Source organism: Corvus brachyrhynchos, unplaced genomic scaffold (assembly GCF_000691975.1).
Source record: "Corvus brachyrhynchos isolate BGI_N302 unplaced genomic scaffold, ASM69197v1 scaffold444, whole genome shotgun sequence".
Lineage (NCBI taxonomy): Eukaryota > Metazoa > Chordata > Aves > Passeriformes > Corvidae > Corvus > Corvus brachyrhynchos.
This window is the reverse complement of record NW_008237886.1, coordinates 506,277-526,662: the sequence shown is the minus strand read 5'-3', so window position 1 is coordinate 526,662 and position 20,386 is coordinate 506,277. Positions and strand designations below refer to the sequence as shown.

Here is a 20,386-nt window from a genome sequence, read left to right as displayed (position 1 = left end):
GCAACTGATGAAACCATAGCATGTTACCTTGGTAACTGTAACTCAAATTCAGTCTTTAGAATACACTCAAAGGTCAGACTGCATGAAAAGTTAAGGCTAAGGAGGGTATAATTCACATTGAAAGGCAGAGTACAGAAAAAAAAGTGCTCCAATATTTCCAATTACAAAGATTTCAAACAATAAATATAAACATGTTTGGAAAAAAAAGAAAAAGATCACACAATGTCAACACTGAGACTGCAAATATAAACCTACTTTAGGAAATTCTGAATATATGTTATAACAATATCTATATTTATATGAAGATGCTATTGCATCAAATTATTGTCATAACATTTTCTATCATCTAAAATGAACACGTGTGCATTCTTTGAAATGTTTTTCATTGCTATATGCTACAAAAAAACCAGTCAGGTTCACTAAATAAGCAAAAATTTCATCCCATACTTTAAGGCATATTTATCGATATTTTGTTCAAAACTCTGTATTCTTTTTTCTTACAAAAGCAGCCCAGTTTTTCTGAGGATCCACTCCAGCACTAAAGCTGTTTCTGACTCAAGCATCAATCATACATTTGCAGCATTAATGAAATACATTATGCTCAAATATGCTCAAATATATAAATATATAATACATAATAGCAAGATTTGGCAAGCTTTAAATTTATGTCATGTTTGTGAATTTTAAGTAGCACAAAAGTCTGTAATTTTAGAAATTTATCTATGCATGTATACACAGCGTGATTTTATATCTAGGAAAATGCTGTGAACTCACAACCAGGCTTCAAGTGTAAAATGAAGCAGAATTAAGGCCAAATTTATAACCATAAACTTAGAATCGCAGTGTCTGTGTAGGTACTTCACAGTGCACCCTTAGGGTTTCATGTTAAGTTTCAGAGAGGGAGATGCAGAGAAAAACAAACATCTAAACCCACACTCTCATAGAGAAGTCAAGCATGAAAAATTCTGGCCCCAAAGGCAATGGTTTTGAAAATGATTAGGGAACCAACTTTGGCACACACCTGGATAGCTCTTCAGAAAGCTCCATCTTTAAAGTTAGTCCTATAAAAGAAAGCAATTTTAAAACTTCTCCATTTCTATATGACCTTGAAAGTCCTATAAGCTGTCCAAGGCATTCCACAAATGATGTCTTCCTCAAAAAGAACATGAAAACTCAGCAGGCTGCCCCACAAATCTCTGCAGTTCTCAGGTGATGGAGTGTTACAGAACTTTCAGGACAGCTCAACAAAAGCACTGACTCTGCTATCACTGAAGGGCACCTCTACTGTTTCAAGAGTAATAGGGGAGGCCCTGAAATGAAGGAAAAAGAGAAGAATTTATTCCAGCACCACAGCAGCTTGATATTTTTTGTGTCCTTGGCCCACCAGCTCCAGAAGACAACTTCTCAGCTGGATGAAACTCATCTATAATTTTCTAACCATTACAACTATCATTATTGCTTAGCAAGAGCTACCTTTCATTCTACTTGATGGCTGCTTATTATAGTACTTAAAATGATGTAACTTTCCTTTTTTTTTTGGCTTGTGACCTAAAAGCTCTAACCAATATTCCATTTGCCTGTGTAGGGTGTGAGCCTGAATCAAAGCTATGAGCACACTCGAATTAAAGACTCAAGTGGGCGGGTTAAATCCATATAATGGCGTATACAGAATAACAGAGGACATGTTCAGGGGGTTGAAGAAAGTGAAGGAAATTATGTAAAAATTCATGTCTCTAGGCATGTCAGAAAGCATTCCAAAATAATAATCCTAAATCGTACCTTTTCTTTCAGGTAGAGGAAGGAGGTCTGGAAATCTGAACTTTTGTTCCATGGCTGTGAGATACAGATAAAACCCATGACATGTATGTCTACGCATACACACACAAATGCACTGCAGTCACCTGGGGGAAAGTTTGGGTGAAAGTGTACTACGACCACTTTGCCTGCAAAACATTTCTACAAGACATACTGGACTTCTAATAATAGCAGGAAAGCTTGTTAGCACCACAGGGAAGAGAAGGGAGTTAGGAACAAGAACAATATTCAATTTTTCTCATTTAATCACAATGAATATGCTTGGGTTCACCATCTGAGGATTCTTTCAAGTTCAAAACTACACCTACCTGACTGTTAAATATTTTTACCTTCTCTGAGGAAGGCAGGAAAAATGCAGAAAGCTGTGTTGATACTTTTCACCTGCAAGCCTTCACTAGAGAACAGAGATGATATCATCTACCTCTCTAACATTACATGCCTGGTAGACAGAAACTTAGAGAACCAAACAGATAAGGAATAAGCTGTTCTCTGGATTATTCATACAAAATCAAATCCAACACATCTGGCACTGAAAACAAGGACTCTCTCATACTGGTAAAAATGCAGATGCTACAGCTGCATTAAAAAATCAACACTACAACTAGAATCTCCCAGAACTCACCAGTACTTCACAAATGGCACACAGTTAAAAAAGTAATTTTAATTCTTATTATGTAAGAAAGAAATTACAAGTGAGTACTAATAACTTTAAAACTCTTGATATAAAATGATGTAATTAAATTCTGTGGAGAACATGTAAAGGAAGATACAGTATAAAATGCATAATTTAAAAAAAAAACCAGTCCAAACTATACAAAGCTCCATAAAATAAAGTAGTTGTCTTGGTTTGTTGTTTTGTATGGGGAGTTGTTTTATTTACTGAAGAGTGACACAAAGGTTGGCTCTGATTTCCTTATATTAGGACTACCACCACTATCACTAAGGATCTGTATCATTTGTTGCAACACACTTTCAGACGAGAAAGTCTCATCACACTTATTAAGCCGATCTAATCTATGCATCAATAATGCAAACATGAATAAGCCATAGGAGAAGATCAGAAGATTTGGTGACAAGGACCTGCCATGGACAAAATTTTCTTTACATCATCTCATGGAATTATTCTACTTTGCCTTTTGACACAGGCTGACAGGTATATCCAGGTAAGCATGAATTATATCAAATCAGAAAATAAAAATCAGTATATCCCCTCAGAGAAGTGGAAGGGTTTGCAGGAGAATGACACTGATACAGAATGTTCACCTTTCCTTAAAAGTTTTCTGTGGGGTAAGAGAATCCAATTTTTTTTCCCTCAAAGGAAATGCAAGTTTACATGCAAGTAAAATCTAAAGTAAATTAAATTTCATCAGCCTTCAAAAAGAAAACATTGTGGTTTAAAAAGGTTTACACTGTAGCACAAACAACTGAGCATGGCAAGCAGTCTGAGCACACAATAAAGCTGTACTTTGATAAATAACCTCCCTACAAGGGTGGAAAACCTTGCTATTAGCACTCTCATCAAAGATACTATGGAGTCTTCTCTAGATGACTTTTCTGTAGCTGTTTAAATTTTCATTTACTCTAGGCAATGATTTAAAAAAAAACATCTGGGGGGTTGCTTACCACCTGTATGCAACACCTTGGAATCTGCTGCTGAAGGCTCATTTTCACCCTCTTTAATGTTGCTGATGTCATCTTTTTCAAGCAGTCTGTCCACCATGGCAATAAGGCAGTTCAAACTCTTTGCCACATTGGCCCACACCCTGTCCTGAAAAGAGCAGAATTATCACTGCATGTTACTGAAGAAGAAAAAAAAAGAGAGACAATATTAACTTATTAACACCTTAAAGTGGAGACAGATGTGCAAATTACTAGAAATATTAGGTGTCAGCATATGACTGTTTCTCTCATCCTTCAGCCTATTACCAACCTAAGCCCTTTTCACGGAGTTTTTTCTTACAGTGTAAATGAACCCAAACTCTTACGCGTTTTAGACACTGGAGAACACGTGCTTCAAACTCTACATGAAAATGCAGGCAAAGTTTCAGGTCTAATAGCAAGGAGCTGAGCAGTTTGTCTATTTAAATGATACCTTAAGAGTGTAGACATACTCAAAGCCTTGCCAAATCAAACTTTGTGTGGGACTGCCAGTTTTGTCATAGTACTTAACAACCTCTTCTTGAAAATTTAACATATCCTGTATTTTATCACATCAGTTACTCTGCTGAAGCAAATGTAAAATTTAAGGACTAGAATGAGAAATTTGCTGTCACGGCATGTTTATTAGCTAACACAATTTCAATTTTGTTCCTTACCTCTCACATAAACTGCAACCATCACACTTAACTGAGTTTACAATAAATAAGAGAATTACAGAAGTAATAGAGTGACAGAAAAAATTCTGTGTGAGCAGAGAACAAAAGAAATAATGTGGAGTGTAAGATAGAGCTGTTATGGAACTGAGATACAGGGAGGGTCCTTCAGGTGCTGGATGCTGCAGAATTCAAAGCTCTTGCACCTACTTTTGTGCCACTGAATAAGAAGAAAAAAACCAAGCCATACAAGAAACGAGGATGTACATAAGACACACAGTCAGACTAAAACCAAACATAACAAACCCACAGAAAACCCCCCCATGTACATGTTTTAATGCTGAGTCATTCTGAAAATAATGCAGAGCAACCAGAGTTTGCTTGAGGGTTAAAAATGGGATAATAACATCACTACTTTGTTTTGCACTTTACAGTGCCAGAAGCATTATGGCACAAAAAAGAAGTTGCAAAAATAACAAGAGAGAAGGTTAAAGAAAATTGAAAACTCAGAGAAATACCATAGTTCCATATAAATGGCAACACTTGGATTTTGTGTGAAGGCAAAGCTAGAACTACTGCTACAGCAAACATTTAAATCTAATGTTACTTTTCAACTATATGCCAGGCTTAAGCCCTTATTCTCACTAGAGGGATCTGATCTTTCCCTGTTCCCTCCTCCTGAGGACACAACCTGTGACAAGTGGCATCCTGACCTAAGAGACATCATGTGGGCCTGCAGACAGAAGCACGGACTTGCCCAACGTGTACAACAGAGATCCTCTCCTCCAGCTCCCCAAACCTGATTCCTGGAGCATTCTTGTGGGCTGCGTTAAGGACAAGTGAGCATCTAGTTTATAGGTCAACGTAGAAATGATGGTTTCATTTTCTCCCTAGATAAACCCATGCTTTAACCATACTATGAAAAAGATACTGTTGATTTACAAGAGGCAAGAAGTTGGTCACACCCAAGAAAAACTGCATTTAATCCACAATATTTTAAGTGCTGCATGTACAATGCAACATGTAGAAATATCTGCACCAGTATACATGAAACATACATGAAGCCATTAGACACATATGAGTATCTGATATTCACATGCTTAGATACAATTAAAAGTCAAAAGACAGAGGACAGGTATATATTCCTTCAAAAGTGTCCTCCTACATGCACCTCAAGCAATCCTGAAAAACATTTAGAATATGTGTGAAACTACTGATTTTTACCACCCACAAGTGTAATTTTGGGGAGAAGGATTCTATGAAGAGCAGTGAAATACTGCAAATAGTAAAAATTCTGGCCCCAAATATCAGCAAGCTTTACCAGAGAGTATCAGGGAGCTTCAGAGCTTCCAATCACTGAAGTTGCTGCAGAACATGCAACTCAAGTTGCTTAGCGTGGCTGCAGCAATGTAATTTCCCTTTTCTCTGTCTGCTGGGGGAGTTTAATCCTAACACAAAAAGCATTAAGCTCTTAATGAGTATTTGGAGTTATTGCACAAGCAACACAAATATGAACCTCTGTTTCACTTTGGAAAGAGTACTTTTCTCTTTTCAAACCAACTATTAACCCAGCATTGAGATTATGTCTATGAAATATTCACACAAACATTCCCTGGGGGTTTAGAAGCAAAATTCATAAACATCTATTGACAGAAAGCTCACTCTTATTATCATGTATCTGGCTTTTTCACTTATGAGCAAGTGAGAGGGAGCAAGGGCCTGTCTCACAGCTCTTTTTCTCCACACAGGAGGTTCCTGGGATTGTAGGCAGATAGAAAAAGTAGAGGTATGTATCATTCATTGAGATGTTCTTCTCTCTGCACCAAAGGCAGTCACATTTTTCTAAGAAGGCTGTTGAAATTCTGTAGTTTCGCAGAACAATTTTCAAGTAAAAATGCAGTTTCCAATCAGCAAAAAAGTCAAGTGGCTTTCTATGATTCTCCAGGAGAAGAAATTAATCCATTTCATATTGTCATCCTTTACTATTTCCAGAATATTTTCCTGTAGCCTAGCGCACTTTCCACCAACCTTTCATCTCCTTAAGCAGTCTATTTTCAATTTGCCTAAGAACAACCTCACAAGTGATCATTTTACAGCATGTGCCAGGTTACAGGACAAAACACAGTCCATGCAGCCTCTTAAGTAAGCATTCTTGTAAACCCTCTGTGTGAAGTGAAGGATCAGAAGAATTATTTCTTCATACACTGAAGTACCCTTGTTTCCTAAGCAGGGTATTTTTCCCCGGATCGCAGGTTTCTCATTAGTTGCTGGAGCAATGTGGATGGTAAGTTTGTGGTATGAAAGAATGAGAGAAACAAGATCTCTGTCTCCTTCTCATTGCTGCTTTTTTAAGTACAAAAGTCAAGGCAGTGGCAGGGAAGGTGGAAATCTGTAAGATTCTGTCACTGCACCTAACTGGATGTCTTGCTTCTAAACACTGCCAGCAAGTGGAGTTCCAGGGGCTGTCTCTTTGTTTTTAAAAGATTCTCAGCCTTTCTGAATTCACCACAGAACTCCTCACTCATTTCTTGTCCCTCCATATACACCACTGCAGTTGTGTGCTTTACTTGTGCCAGGTATGACACAGCATCTGCACTTCCCAGTGCTCAGAGGATGCTGCATCTCCTTCCTGTGAGTGGATATTCAGATATTTCCTTAAGGTCCTTTTGAGCTCTGTTCACAGATAAAGCAAATATCTTAAATAATCTGCATGGTTAACACCCTCTTGTGCTGTGGCACATGGAATGAAATAGATCACACACACATCAGTCTTTCAGCCTGTCTTGGGGTGACTTTATGAAGTGTATCCCCTATTGCCGCTCTATGCCCAGACATGATTCCTGTGCCTTTCTGTGCCTTTAAAACTGGGTGCGAGAGAAGGAAAAAGAAAAAGCCAGATGAACTTTTCAAAGCAGTTTGTGCTCCAAGGACACAGAGATTGCTGCTTTCTGCAGCAGCAAGAGAGGAGAAAAGCACCTTGGTTTTTCCCAGCTCTCGGCCCCTTTTCTCTGGAGAAAGACAGAGAGTTAAACCATTTTTTTTCTGGGACTTCGGCTTCTTCTTCTTCTTCTCTTCTGGAACTGTTGAGAACACTAGAACTCACTGGAAGAGCTTTCCACCAAGGCACGGAGGGGCCTATGCCGAACTCCAGCTTGAAAGAGGAGAGAGAGAGACCACAGAAAGGACTCTAAATCTTCCCAGGTTTCTCTTCATAGTGAGAGGTTTTATTATTTTGCATTATTATTCTTTTCCCATGTGTTTGTTGAATAAATAGGGGTTTTTTTCCTTCACTTTCCTCCGAGGAAAATTTTTTTCCCCAAATCTGGTGGGGGAGGGATGGCTGTAACCTGCCTTCCATCAGAGGATGTTCAAATTTGGATGTTCCTCCAAATTTGTCTCAAACAGGCACACGGCCCCACATCTGATCACCACAGAAGCATTTGTACACAGTTTATTGGAAATGCCATTTTATCTGCTCTTTGTAGCTCCAGCCACGTGAACCAGTCAGTCAGAAGTGTAGAGTAGAGTCAGCTCCAAGTGGCAATGTGCCCATCTTTTCTTGTATTATGCATTAAAACTTGCTTTGTGTCCCCCTGCAGGGAGGTTCTAGGATAGCAGAAGCAGCTGGTGAGAGGAGAAGAGAATATCTACCCAGAGGCAATGTAAAACTCTCAAGTTAAGTATTTTTCCTTTGACAGTGATGCTTTCCTGCTGCCTGTGCATAGTGTACCAATATAAAAAGCTCAATCCATACTGCTGCCAGTGACTCTGGGATGAGTCTTTGTTCTTCTGTGATGGTCATAAGGTGCCATAGTCATGTGAAGTGGATGGAACAGGGTCAGCTTAAAGAATTGTTTAAGGATTTAGATTTCAGGCAAAACCAAAATTCCAACTGCAAAATGTAAGCCAGCATACTACTGCTTGATAATAGTGAGAAAAAAACCCCACAACAGCAAAGGAGGATACAGCACTGTGCAATGTATCTCAAAGTTTTTTTCCTTTATAGTTGACTTTCACAGTAGATTAAGTATTTTTTCAAATTTTATATGCATTTGTTCTTTCTCTTTCCATAATGCTAATGACAATTTGATTATTAAAACTCACATTATATATCACCTCTGCTGACAGAAAGAACTGAAATCTATCTAAAGTCTAGTCTTTCAAATTTAGAAAAAAATCACAAAATTTCTCTAGGATTTATACTGTCTCAAATTTGACAGTGATTCTGACTCACTTAAACTCAGAAAACAGTGAAAGATACACTTAATTCTGAATGAAGATAATCTTACTAATTCAGCAGAAAAAACTAGATACAGTTTAAAATGATGCACTTACACATTTTAATAGGTCAGGACCAAGCACCTGTCTGACATTTTTTTATCATCAATAATGAAAACCAGCAAAGCTATCTTCTCTTCAGAGATGCTAAATTGCAGTATTAAATTAAAATACAGCTTGCACAAAAGTGCCATTTTTTCCAGTGCAAAATTTCTCTCTTCTATGAAACCTATTTTGTATAAAAAAAAAATGCCCTAGGGTATATTACCGTGTCCCACAGCCATAGGGAGGAGGAGAAAAGATCCAGCAGGCAGGAATTGTGCAGCAAGATTGATTAATTTAATTATTTTACAAATTCTTTTATAGACTTTTTTCTTCATAGTCTAATTGGACAAGGATCAGCCACCCCCTGGGGGTGATTGGCTAAAATCCTAGAACATCCATTGTCAAAATATTTTTCGACTGTACCATAAACAAGACTTCTCAAGGTTGCAGGTCTTTCATTGTTTACAGAACTCTGCTACCTCTTCTGTGAGAGAGAAAAGTCTCTCACAGACTTAGAAAATAGCAAGAAAATCCTTGCTAGCAGCATTTTTGTATCCACAATTGTGTAATTTACATTGCTGAATGTTTCAACAGCTGAAAACAAACATTTTAGCATTAGTTTAAAGGAAAGAACCACAATTCCAGCCCCTCAGGTTGTTGAGAAAACAAGAAAAAGTGAATTCAAGGCTCTAAAACTAGAGGACAAATAAAAGAATGAGTTATTTATTGTTTAAATCTCATGACTACTTAATGCATGGGACCAGAAATAATTGCCTTTCCTCTAGAAGAAATATATTCTTCTTCCCTTATTTTTGGTGTGGATAAAGATTACAGTTCAGGTGCAATACCATAGCTCACACAAGTTATTAATTATTTACAATAGAGATGAATATGCTGGCATCCTTTACATTTATAAGAATACAGTGATGAACTCAAAGTATGAGCCTGGACTGAATAAAAATAGCTTCAATATATATGTAACAAAGTAACAGATCTATTATGAAGACATCTACCAAAAAAATTGATTTATAAAATCTCAGCCATATAAATAATACATATCTTTGAAAGATATGCTAAGAATGTTAAAATGTAAAAGTTATATTTAATTCTTTTACACAACCGCAGACACCCTCTAAGAACAAAGTCTAAGGGCAAAGGGCTCTGTTTTGCTGAGGGTTAATTCATGTCTATTTAAACTGGTTACAGCCTGAGGGTTGGGGAGGAGTATCGCAGCGGGTGGGGAAGAAAAGAACATTTCCTTCTGAGCAGCATATGCTGTTCCAGTCCTTAAATCTGCCCAACTAGCAAAATCAACCCAAGTAGGAGCAAAGAAAGTCTATTATTCTGTCTGGGCAACAAGATACTCATCATCTTCACTGTTATATGCACAACCAGGCAGTCTCAGAGCAGCACACTGTATACTTAGGAAAATCCTTCAAACTGAGCTTCAAAATCTGTGATGCATCTGAAAAACAGGGTTTAACAATTTTGCACCCTTTACCCCTGTGTAGTGGTTTGGTCCAAAATACTCATTACTGTTTATCTTCTGTGAGATAAGAATTAGGAGAAATGCAAAGCAGGCATCAAACTTGAAAGAATATACAGAAGTTTATTAACAGACCTAAAAGAAGGGAAAAAAAATTATACCACCTTCAGAACTCTCCTCCTCCCCCCACCTTCCTCCCTTCTCCCACTGACAATGTAAAAAGACAACCCTTAAGATGTTCAGTCTGTTTACCACTTCCATAATAACCTTGTTCAGTCCATTTAGAAAGAGAAGTCTCTTCTTGCTCATGCTATGAAAACATTATCACAACGAGACAGCTGCCCACTTCCAAATATTGTTCAGTCCATTTAGGAACAGGGTCATGTTCTGCCTGCATGTGAGTCCCTTCCCCTGCATGTGAGTCCCTTCCCCTGACTTGCAGCTTTTCCCGCAACTGCTTTCGAGGGTCCACTCTTGAAGATTTTTGGGGTACAATTTTAAGGTTGAGCCGTTCAGAAACAAAAACAGAGGCCCTTCTCCTTCCCTGGGAGCAAAGGGTCTTCATCATCTTCATCATTACGACTATCTCTGGGAGCATCTCTAGGAACTGAGGTTTCTCCTTTCCCATTTGGAGCAAAAGTCCTCATCTGGTCCATCTCTACGGACTGAGGTTTTCTCCTTTCCCATTTGGAGCAAAAGTACTCATCGCTTCCATCTCTCCCTGTCCAAACTTCTCATGAAATTACAGCTACGTCAGCATCTGCCTATCTCAGCGCAGGTGCTTTTGCTCACGAGTTGAACACTCCACCCCCCATATCTTCATGAAACAGGATACTCTGATATATCATAGCTTCACAACAGAATTTCAGCTTTAAGCATCTCCTCTCTCTCTTCCCTCAGGTTTTCAGCTCTTCACAGCAATAAAAAGGGTTAATCTCACCTCGGCCTGGCAGCTTTGCAGCTGGAATGTTGAATGTTTCTTATCGCATTGAATATCTTCTAGTTCCAACCCCCTCCTTTGGAGTCCCAACCTGCCTTGTCTCCTTTATAGATACTAATTCAGTACAATACCTATCACAGAGGTGGTCACAACTTTAAGTGGCTTAGAGAATTGTCCATATTCAAACTGGCCAGTTGATAGGTTCTATCAGGTCCCAGAGGAAACTGTAAGCACCCCTTAGCAAGGACATCCCTTCTGGGACTATGCTTGCTAACTAACCTATGACACCCTGCAATGACATGTGACAAGGACACTTGTCACAAACAAGCTTCAGCTTGTTTATACTGATTTGTAGGGTTTCGCATTGAACACCAACTAAGGGTTTCTGGCTACTTACCCACTCTTCCTCATCATACTCAGAATGATGGGGTATAGAGTCCTGCCTTTTAATCTGAGAAGGATGATCCTGGTGCTGTACATCATCCCCTTCTTCTGCACTGTTTCTATGCACAGCTGGTTTCTTGAGGACACAGCCAGGCCGGGCTGTGTACAGTGCTAAAAGGGCACTTCTGACCAGCTGGTCCTTGAATGCGTGCACGAATAACTCCGTCTAGGAAAAAAACAAACAAATGGAAAGGTTAGACCAAAGAATGCAGTACTACAGCAAAGGTTTATAACACTGAAAGGGTATATGTTTCAGGCCTGACTGGGATGCAGAAAACAAAGCAGGCCAACAAATAAGGGGAACATTTCAAGGGTTTTAGGGATATCATTACATTCTACAATCCCAGTGTTCTAAGAATTAACACAAGAGTTCAGTATCTATTATAGACATCATCATCTTTTCACATTTTATTCGAATTCCAAATTTCGCTTGCAGAGGCGAGCCTCAACAAGAACCAGTTCCAAGAGTAACCAACCATTGCACAATAATTTCTGAGTAAGTGTCAGATAAAACATGATTAACCAGTTTAACCATCTCCCTAAATAAAACCCACCACTCTACACTGCTGAAATAGCAGTATCTGCAAAAGCAGTGTTTCCAGAGATAAATTTCATTACCTGTAGGTATCAACCCAGATATCAGGGTAGGTGACACCTGATTTCAAGCTTGATTTTATTTATTTTTTAAAGAAAGGAAACCCTGAAGTAGCTTTCTCAGGTCTTCTGAAGATGCTATTCAATCTCTGTATCATTTTTCTATGTTGACTGTTACAGCTGGAATTTTACCGTATTTTTTAAATCCTTCAACCTCCCCGCATTATTCACCTCCCTTCCACCACCACAAGAAAAGTACAATGCTTTCTGGATATGGGCTTCTCCATGTCTAGATTGCCACCATGCAACAGCACTTATGGTTGCCACCAGTGTGCCACACATGCCCATCTCCTGTGTCTCAAACACGTGGCCCCATCTCCCCTGGGAGACTTGGCTTATTCACTCCATCAGCTGGCAGAACCTACGGAACAGGAGAGAATGAGGTGCAAGGACACTTCCTTTCACTACAGGGTAGTAACCACTAATAAAGCCACAGCGACAGCTTGGGAGACTCCCAATTTTGGTTACTTCAACGACATTGAACAGGGTTCATCTGTCACAGTAGGGAGACACATCCCACCCAGAGCTCCCCTCCCAAGATAGAAGTCCTAGTTCACAGGGGATGATGAAAATTTCTTTCACAGCACAATTACCTGAATTTATTTATCCCAGGTCAGCGGGATTTGCCTTCCTATTTTCTGAGAACATAGTGGATTGGCGTGTGCAGGCAGATTCAAGTGCTGAAGTGCCTTCTGTGCACACAATCTTAATTAAACAGGGATGTGGGAAGGTATGTAGATAAGAGTCAGAGGATCCGGCCTAAACAAGCAGGAAATGCTAGAAATAAAGGTTGCCCAGCCAGGCTTCATTCAGTCCTTATGTGCTGTTTATGCAAAAGCTGAAGAAAAACTAGCAAAAAAACCCCAAACCAAACAAGTTTCAAGTGTCAGCATCTCCCTGGAACTCCTGAGAAGATGCCTGGAAGTTTTTCTCCCAGTTTCTCCACTTCTATTCTTATCCCATCCCTTTTTCATACTACTTGCTCCCCTTTTGTATGCATCCACTCCTACTCAACTTCTTTTTCTTGCCTTCCTGTCTCAATACCCTCTCAAAAGTTTATGGATATTTAAGACTAAAAAGCTCTAAATAATTGATGGCTTTCTTAAGGCTCCAGCTGCTGGATTAGGTACTTGCTTTAGAAGTTTCTGCTTTTTCCCATTTTCATTATGTTTAGGAAAAAAAAAATTTCCTAATGGTTGCACATGAAAAGGCTGAAAACTTTTATTGCAAATAAATCTCTAAAGTTTTAAAAATAAGAACCTCAGGCATATCTAAGATAAGTTATTAATTTTTTAAACCCAAATCAGGACTTCCTTCAGACCTGACTTGGGATTCTTTAGACTTGGCAACACTACTCATCTCCCTGGCAATTTTACCAGACCCATTCCTTCTCCTCCTTACCAACTTGGTGCCTGACGGAAAGGGTGTTTTTTAACAGTTTCCTTATATGCAGCCCCTCAGGACTGTCTCCTTGTAGTCCTCAATTGCTCTGCAAGACAATTTCAGTTTTCTACATTTCCAACCTTTAGATGGTGCATGCTTGGAGAATGAATAAGTCTTTGAGGAATATTGCTACCAAACCCTACCATTCTTTGCCTTACCATGGCAAAATGAGATTTGAGGGGTTGTGTGGTAGCAGCAGAGTTCCTCTTCAAGACTATTCTACAGTTCCATATCAAGAGAGTTGAAACTCCATTACTTGTCTATCCTTAGAAACAGCAATATCATGGTTTTGCTGACGTTTCATACCTATCTTCCCCACAAAGTCTACTTGAGATGATTTCAAGTCTCTGGATCAGGCATGGCAGACTCAAAAAAGCTTTAAATTTCAGAAAATTGTGAGTACTGGATAGCTTCATGTAAAGAATGTTCACTATGACTGCAATGTATATTAGGTAATGATCTGAAAAGTTTAAGTAGTATAATTGAATAGAAATATTTTACAGGGAAAATTAATTTTTAAAAGCAAATCAGTACAGAAGTGAGACTCCATTTTTTCATACAGAAACTAAAATGATTCTTTAATTAAATTCCATTCAGGGTTCCCATTGGTTTAACAGCAATCTACATTTTAACCTCATTTTCTAACAGCTCAGTACAGCTAAATTTGCAGAACATCACTATTTATGAAATTGCATTGAAATCACAAAACCAGTTTATACAAAGAAATGAAAACTTTGCGAATTCTTTTAGATACTCTACTAAAGAGTATTTCTGCAAACAAAGATAGGCATAGCTGGAAAATGAATTTATCAAGCCTTCTGCAAGCTGCAAATGCTGATACACTTGTTGACAGCAAAAGGCTTCCTTAATCAATTAACAAAAAGTGATGATAAAAGGTTAGTCTCAGGAAAACACTACAGTAAATTGCAAATTATATATGGAGAAGTAAAACCATGCTTAATATGAGAAAATAAGCTCAATTTAAGAAGGAGCAGTGGAATTATTTGATTTAGTTTTCCACTTTCAATTCATGCAGCCAGTCCTTTCATTTCCAACACGAACACTTAAATGTAATTTACATTATTGATAGTTCTGATTTACTCGCTGCTACCTAATAATTATAGAAAGAATTATTATATATATCAAGCTTATATTCTATCTATCAAGTGATATGCTTTTTAATAAACTTGTGGAATTTAATCACCAGGGAAATAATTTTTATGACTTCTACAAACAGCTGTTTGATTTCTAAATTTCTATTAAGTTAAAACACAAGAGCTTTTTTTTTTAACATATAAGAAGTATAGGAAAGATGGGATAGCAGAAGCACTACATATTCCTCAGGAATAAAAGTAGGTATCATGTAATTATATTCAGAAGAGCATGTGCTACTCTATCTTAAATATAACCAGGAACACTTTGATAGTCTTGATTCTCCACTAGTGCACCAGATTATACAAATAGATTATTTTAAGACATCAGTTCAAGGCTTTGAATCAACTATGAGGGATCTAATTTCAGTATTGTGTTGGTTCACCCAGTTTGGGGCCTTGAAATGGTATTTCCCTTCCCTGAAGCTGTTTCTTGGTCTTTCCTCCCCCTCTCTCTTCCCCTCTTTACAAGCAGCTGTCCCACCACATTTGTTTTCTCAGCAATGGTTCCACCCTATTATTTCTCCATTATCCATCTTTTCCTGTGAGTAAATTTGGTAATAGACAGGGAAGCAGGTATTGAACCACTCATGCTGCAGTTGTTCAGACAACTAGATTAATCTCTTACAAGCATAAGGTGGAGGCTAGACAGACATCCACAGAGTACATTGGGTGAGACTCCTTCGTCTGGGAACCTGAGCTCATGTACAAACAGCAATTTAGTCCTGGCCCTGAAAAGGTGATAGGAACATACACAACTAAGTCACCAGCTATAAATGTAAAGTATCTATGTCTTTTTCAAACTGAATTGCCTTTTTTGGCCCTTTTCTATAGCCAGAGTCTCCAGCAGGCTGTGGTTCAAGCAGTGCTTTAGTACCACAGCTGCCTGCAGCCCCTCTGGAATCATCCCCTCCTCCTGCCCAGAGGCAAATGGCCAGAGCAAACACATTCCTTAGCAACCACACTTTGGATCTTCAGAACAAACACTTCTTTGTCTGATTTGCTTTACCTGTGCATACAGATTTCTTTGAACTAACCACTAAGAGAGCAGCTCCACTTGTTCTATGCACAGCTAAAAACACCCTCCTACATGGAAAGGTACACCATAATTGCTACAAGCCCCCTCCCTAAATTCCTCTGTTTCATTTCAGGCTGAATTCTGCTTTTGTCTATTATCCATGGCATTCACAGCGACTCCAGTGTTCTCAGAGTTACTGTGGATTTATACATCTGCAACTGAGAGCAATGTTTCTCTCCCCCGTGGCTCCTCTGCAATGCCTTCACAGCAAGTGGCTGAGCTCAATATTCAGATTTGAAACTCTCCCATTGAACGAGGAACTGCTGGGATAATGGTGCTCAACAGACCACAAGGGCTGTCACTTCCCAATAGCTGAAGATATATTGAAATGGCTATTGATCGTGTTATTAAGCCATACTGGGATCACGTTACTGAAGGAGTGGCCCATAGAGCAATGGGAAACTCTTTGCAACCTCTCAGGTCATAGCTATAGTACTCCATATTTTTATAGGATAACATATGCTGGGAAGTACTACAGGCTTCAGCTAATCTCCATTATCAGTCTGTAAGACAAGCAGGAAATATTATCTTCCTTAATTTAGAACTAAAGGAACTAAGATGAGGAAGAGCCTACAGCTACAGAGGGATATAACAGGAGAAAGAGAATTAAAATTTGAGATCTCCTGGTGCCAACTTCCCAGCTTCTCCTTCCAGGCTGCATCACCATTTCTGATCATGTTATTATTCTAAACCTTACACACAAACCTGGCTTGAACCACCTCCCATAAGCAGCAGCTTGAAATATAACAGAAAGATAATGAAAAATAATGATTTCTCATACTACAAAATTATTTATAAATTTTGATATTTTGATAAACTGCAGTATGTGGCCACTAGAGGATAAAGAAGATACATGAAATTAAACTAATTACACTTTTAAAAAAAGACAATCTTTATAAATTTCATTAATTTTCTATAAGGAAAGCCTAAAGAAATGCTACACAACATTATTTTTCTAATAACAACATTTTGACACTTATTTTAGCTGAGTTTATTTGACATTTCTTGGTGCTGTGCAACTCAATTTATGCAGAACCACTCCCCCTCCCCCCACCTCAGCAGTTAAAGACTCGGTTATTCCATTTTCCATTGCAGTGAAGATTTGAATCTTACTTTTTCTGAAAGCATCTTTAAAGAATTCTTCAAGCTGTCTGGAGAACGTTGGCTTGCAGAACTAAGCAGCAGGTCTGCATGGCTTGATATGAGAGGTTGCAGATGATTGATGTTGCTGAGAACTTCTTTTGCCTTGGCTGTGTTTTCAGGTGAATAGTAAATACACTGGTATCCAGTACTGTGATAACAGAGAGAGATAACAGAGAGAGTCACATAATGTCAAATTCATTTCTGCTATTAATAGCAATGCTTAATGTGCTAAAAATCTTACCACTACTTTTGCAAAAAAAAAAAGCCAGATGCCTGAACTTCACAGATACCATTGAAATGCTCCTGCCTTTAGGGGTAAAAACAAATCTTTCCTTGAACAGTAGCATACAACAGACTGCCTACCACCACATGCTCCAAGTAGTACAGTTCAAAATTCCTTTGAGTGACTGATCTGAACATAAAACCCCCATATTTTTATGTGTTTCTTTTAAACACTGTAATTCTAGAGATAAAAAATATTTGACCAAGTAAGGTAATAATCCCAAAGAGCATAAGACTCCTTACTCTTCCAACTGAACTCCTCAACAGATTATTAACTACCTCACTAAATCTTTCAAAATGGGCCATTACTGTTTAATTGATCAGTGGCCCCCACTGTGTTTTGATTAGCCTCAGTGATGTTCAGGAAGTGATGACAACCAGAGTTATCTCCAGTAAAAACCAGGTGCCTGATTTGCAAGAAGAGACACAGCAATGCGGTGTGGGAGTTAATTACTTCAAAACCACACAAAAGCATACTGCAAACTTCCTACTTTCAGCTGTTCAAATTACTGCAGTTCTTTTGGAGGACTTCTCCTATCCATCTTTCCTCTTCCCCCCCTTACTAATCATGCAATATCTCCTTATACAATTATTCCCAAATAATTATTACCATTTCAGACAGCGCACACCCACTGGTTCTTGCCTGTAGTGCACAGCTCCTCACCTAAACCTCTTGTACATAACTCTTCCTTTTATAAAGCCTTGCTTCAGTCTTTCAGAGAAACTAACCAAATATTTTGCAGATTCAGATTAACACAGGAAAAAATGTAACCAAGCACCTCCTGGCACATCACCAGTGTCAGAGGAATGTACATACTACTCCCAGCTGGTTCTGTTTGTACCTCCCTTCTCTCCTCTTGTGTCTTTTCATCACAAGTACCTCAGTCCCTTCAACTCTTTCACCACTGATTTCTTTCTTAATTTTGCATACCAAGACCCAAATTTTGACACATGTTCAATCCTCTGAACTTCATGCATTTTGTTTCATTTCAGTCGTTTTCCAGATCTCTTCACTCCCCAACTTCCCCTTTGTGTCTTCTACTGTGTCCTTTCCAGTTCCTTCTCATTAGTTTTCTACAAATTAGAAATTAAATCCTGATGGGTCCCTTCCAATTAAGCAGTGATTCTATGATTTTGGCAAATAAGGATAGCTTCAAGCAGTCTAAACTTAAGACTCCTGCTTATATATTTTGCTGAGTTACAGTCCCAAATTCCCCAAGACCAAGACTATTTTTCTGTCTTTCACCAACGTCTTAATTTCTAGACACAATTCTATGTAGAGGCAGGCAGGATGAATGGCATCTAAGTGAGCAAAGCTCAGCCATGCTACCAGCCACATCTAAATTACTTACTATACATCTCCAACTTACACGAGGTACTAGACTCATGTCCAGTAGAAGTCGTAATTCAGCAAAATGAACCATATAAACTGTCTCTCCTAATGAATTAGGCAAAAAAAACCCCAAAAAAACCTCTGGCCCTCTGAGAAATGAGGAAACTGCCACAGTTCTACCTGTGAGGTGGCCACACTGTTAGTGAGAGGGACTTCCAGAGTCAAACCTACCTCTACATTCACTGCAACACTCAAGCTATCAGGCTCAGTAGACAGGGCAGAGACAAAGATTAATAGTCTATGTTAATTGCAGTGAAGACATAGTCTTAAAAGTCTTGATACTTCTGTAATTCCCCTGCAGGCTTCTCCCTCCCTTTATCAGAGTCTTTTTTGCAGGCTGAACCTGGCTAATGCTGTTATCAAGCTCACCACGCACACACTCCTTTCTGGGATTTCCCTCAGTCTTTAAATCATTTTCACTGATCTCTCACAGCTTTAAGCTTCACTGAATATTGCAGCAGAAAAGCTACAGACACCGCTGTAAGAAAGAGGGAAGAGTGACACTAAAGGTGTGGGCAGTTCTCATTGCAATAAAGTAAATCATAGCTTTTAAGTAAAGGAATTAGTGAAGAGAGAATGACTCTTTCTTCAGAATGAAGTGTATTATCAGATTTCATTTGGCTAATTTTAACATTTCTGGAACCGCAGAAAGCATGAGACAACTTCAAATATTTAGTTTCTCTCAAAATTTGAGGGCAACTTCCTCCATCCCCCTAGGAAAGTGTGTAATTATTTTTCAGAAACAACATGTTTTGGGAGTATTTGAAGTTTCTAACTGTTGTGTCTCCACACTGTTGTATTTAGGACAAGCTGAGGTTTTCTGTCGCCTTACCCTTCATGAAAAGACATTACAACTTACAAGTCAGTGAAGTTTCCTCATCCACAACTGCTTTTAAAGCTTGCTGCTGCATATAGCTATGGTATATAAGTACTATTAGTTAGGAGAGGCAGCTGCCAATGGAACTTAAGAGAAACTTTTCACAGGCGTCAAGGCACAAACTAGATGAAACTTTTGCATTAGGGTAAAGGCCACATGGGTAGGTCCAGCAGCATTATGAAAACCTACCTTTGATATGTAAATTATGACTCATGTACCTTCTGAAAAACTCTATAATAATGTCTCCTGGGTTAAGTTTCAAAGCTTTCACTAAGCATATAAAACCACACTTGATCATTTCCATGTATTGGCACTATCATTAACTATGAACACATGACTGTCAGCAGTCATTTCAGTTTTAAAATTGCTTTAAGGACATTCTCATGTAATTTGATGTCTTGGGGATGGTTTATATCCCATATCAGTTTTTGGTTTTGTTTTTATTTTGTCCAGAATAGCTACTGCCTCCCCTGGCTCCGGAAGCATCACCATGGGTGAGGAGCAACCCAGGATCCTGCAAGGGTTGGGGGCCAGGGGCTGCTGCTTCCTGCTGGTGGGGGTGATCGACTCATGCAGCACCCTGGGTCTGACTGGATATTCTGTTGCCCTGTGGCTTTTGCCTGTTTCTTTCTTTTCTTTTTCCTTCAGTACTGTGACTGGGGCTTGCTGGCTTGCTTCTCTGCTCCTCTGTCGTTTGGGAGCCCAGGGCTGGTGCATGCTGTGCCAGGGGCTGGGAGCCCTCCCTGCTGGGCCGCTCCCTCTGTGTGGCAGCCCAACACCGGGACCAGCCATCACTGGTGAGCTATCCAGGGGAGTGATCCCCTGCCCAGCCCTTCTGTTTTCTGCCGCTGCTTTGGGCCTTTTGCTACACTTTGTTTGCCACCCCAGGTGTGCCTGCCCCAGCCGTTCTAGCCACTGCTCTGAGGTTCCTGCTACAGTCCATTCTGCCATCTGGAGGGGCACTGGGATCGGCTGCCCCCATGAGTTTGCAGAGGAAAGCCCCTTCTCTCTCTCTCTCTCTCTCTCGCTCTCTCCCACCACCATT

General features: G+C 39.2%; 1 protein-coding gene across 6 annotated transcripts in view; it reads right to left on the bottom strand.

Annotated features, from left to right (window-relative positions):
* INPP4B (inositol polyphosphate-4-phosphatase type II B) overlaps positions 1 to 20,386 on the bottom strand; it is a 276,861-nt gene that overhangs the window by 60,475 nt on the left and 196,000 nt on the right. For 5 of the 6 annotated variants that reach the window (XM_017732655.1, XM_017732656.1, XM_017732658.1 and 2 more), the window contains 3 exons: positions 16,760 to 16,937; positions 11,274 to 11,486; positions 3,439 to 3,583 (listed from right to left, as the gene is read on the bottom strand). In XM_017732655.1, the coding sequence (XP_017588144.1) occupies positions 3,439 to 3,583; positions 11,274 to 11,486; positions 16,760 to 16,937 (536 nt within the window). The remainder of the gene's footprint in view (positions 1 to 3,438; positions 3,584 to 11,273; positions 11,487 to 16,759; positions 16,938 to 20,386) is intronic. The other variant, XM_017732657.1, reaches the window with a different exon arrangement.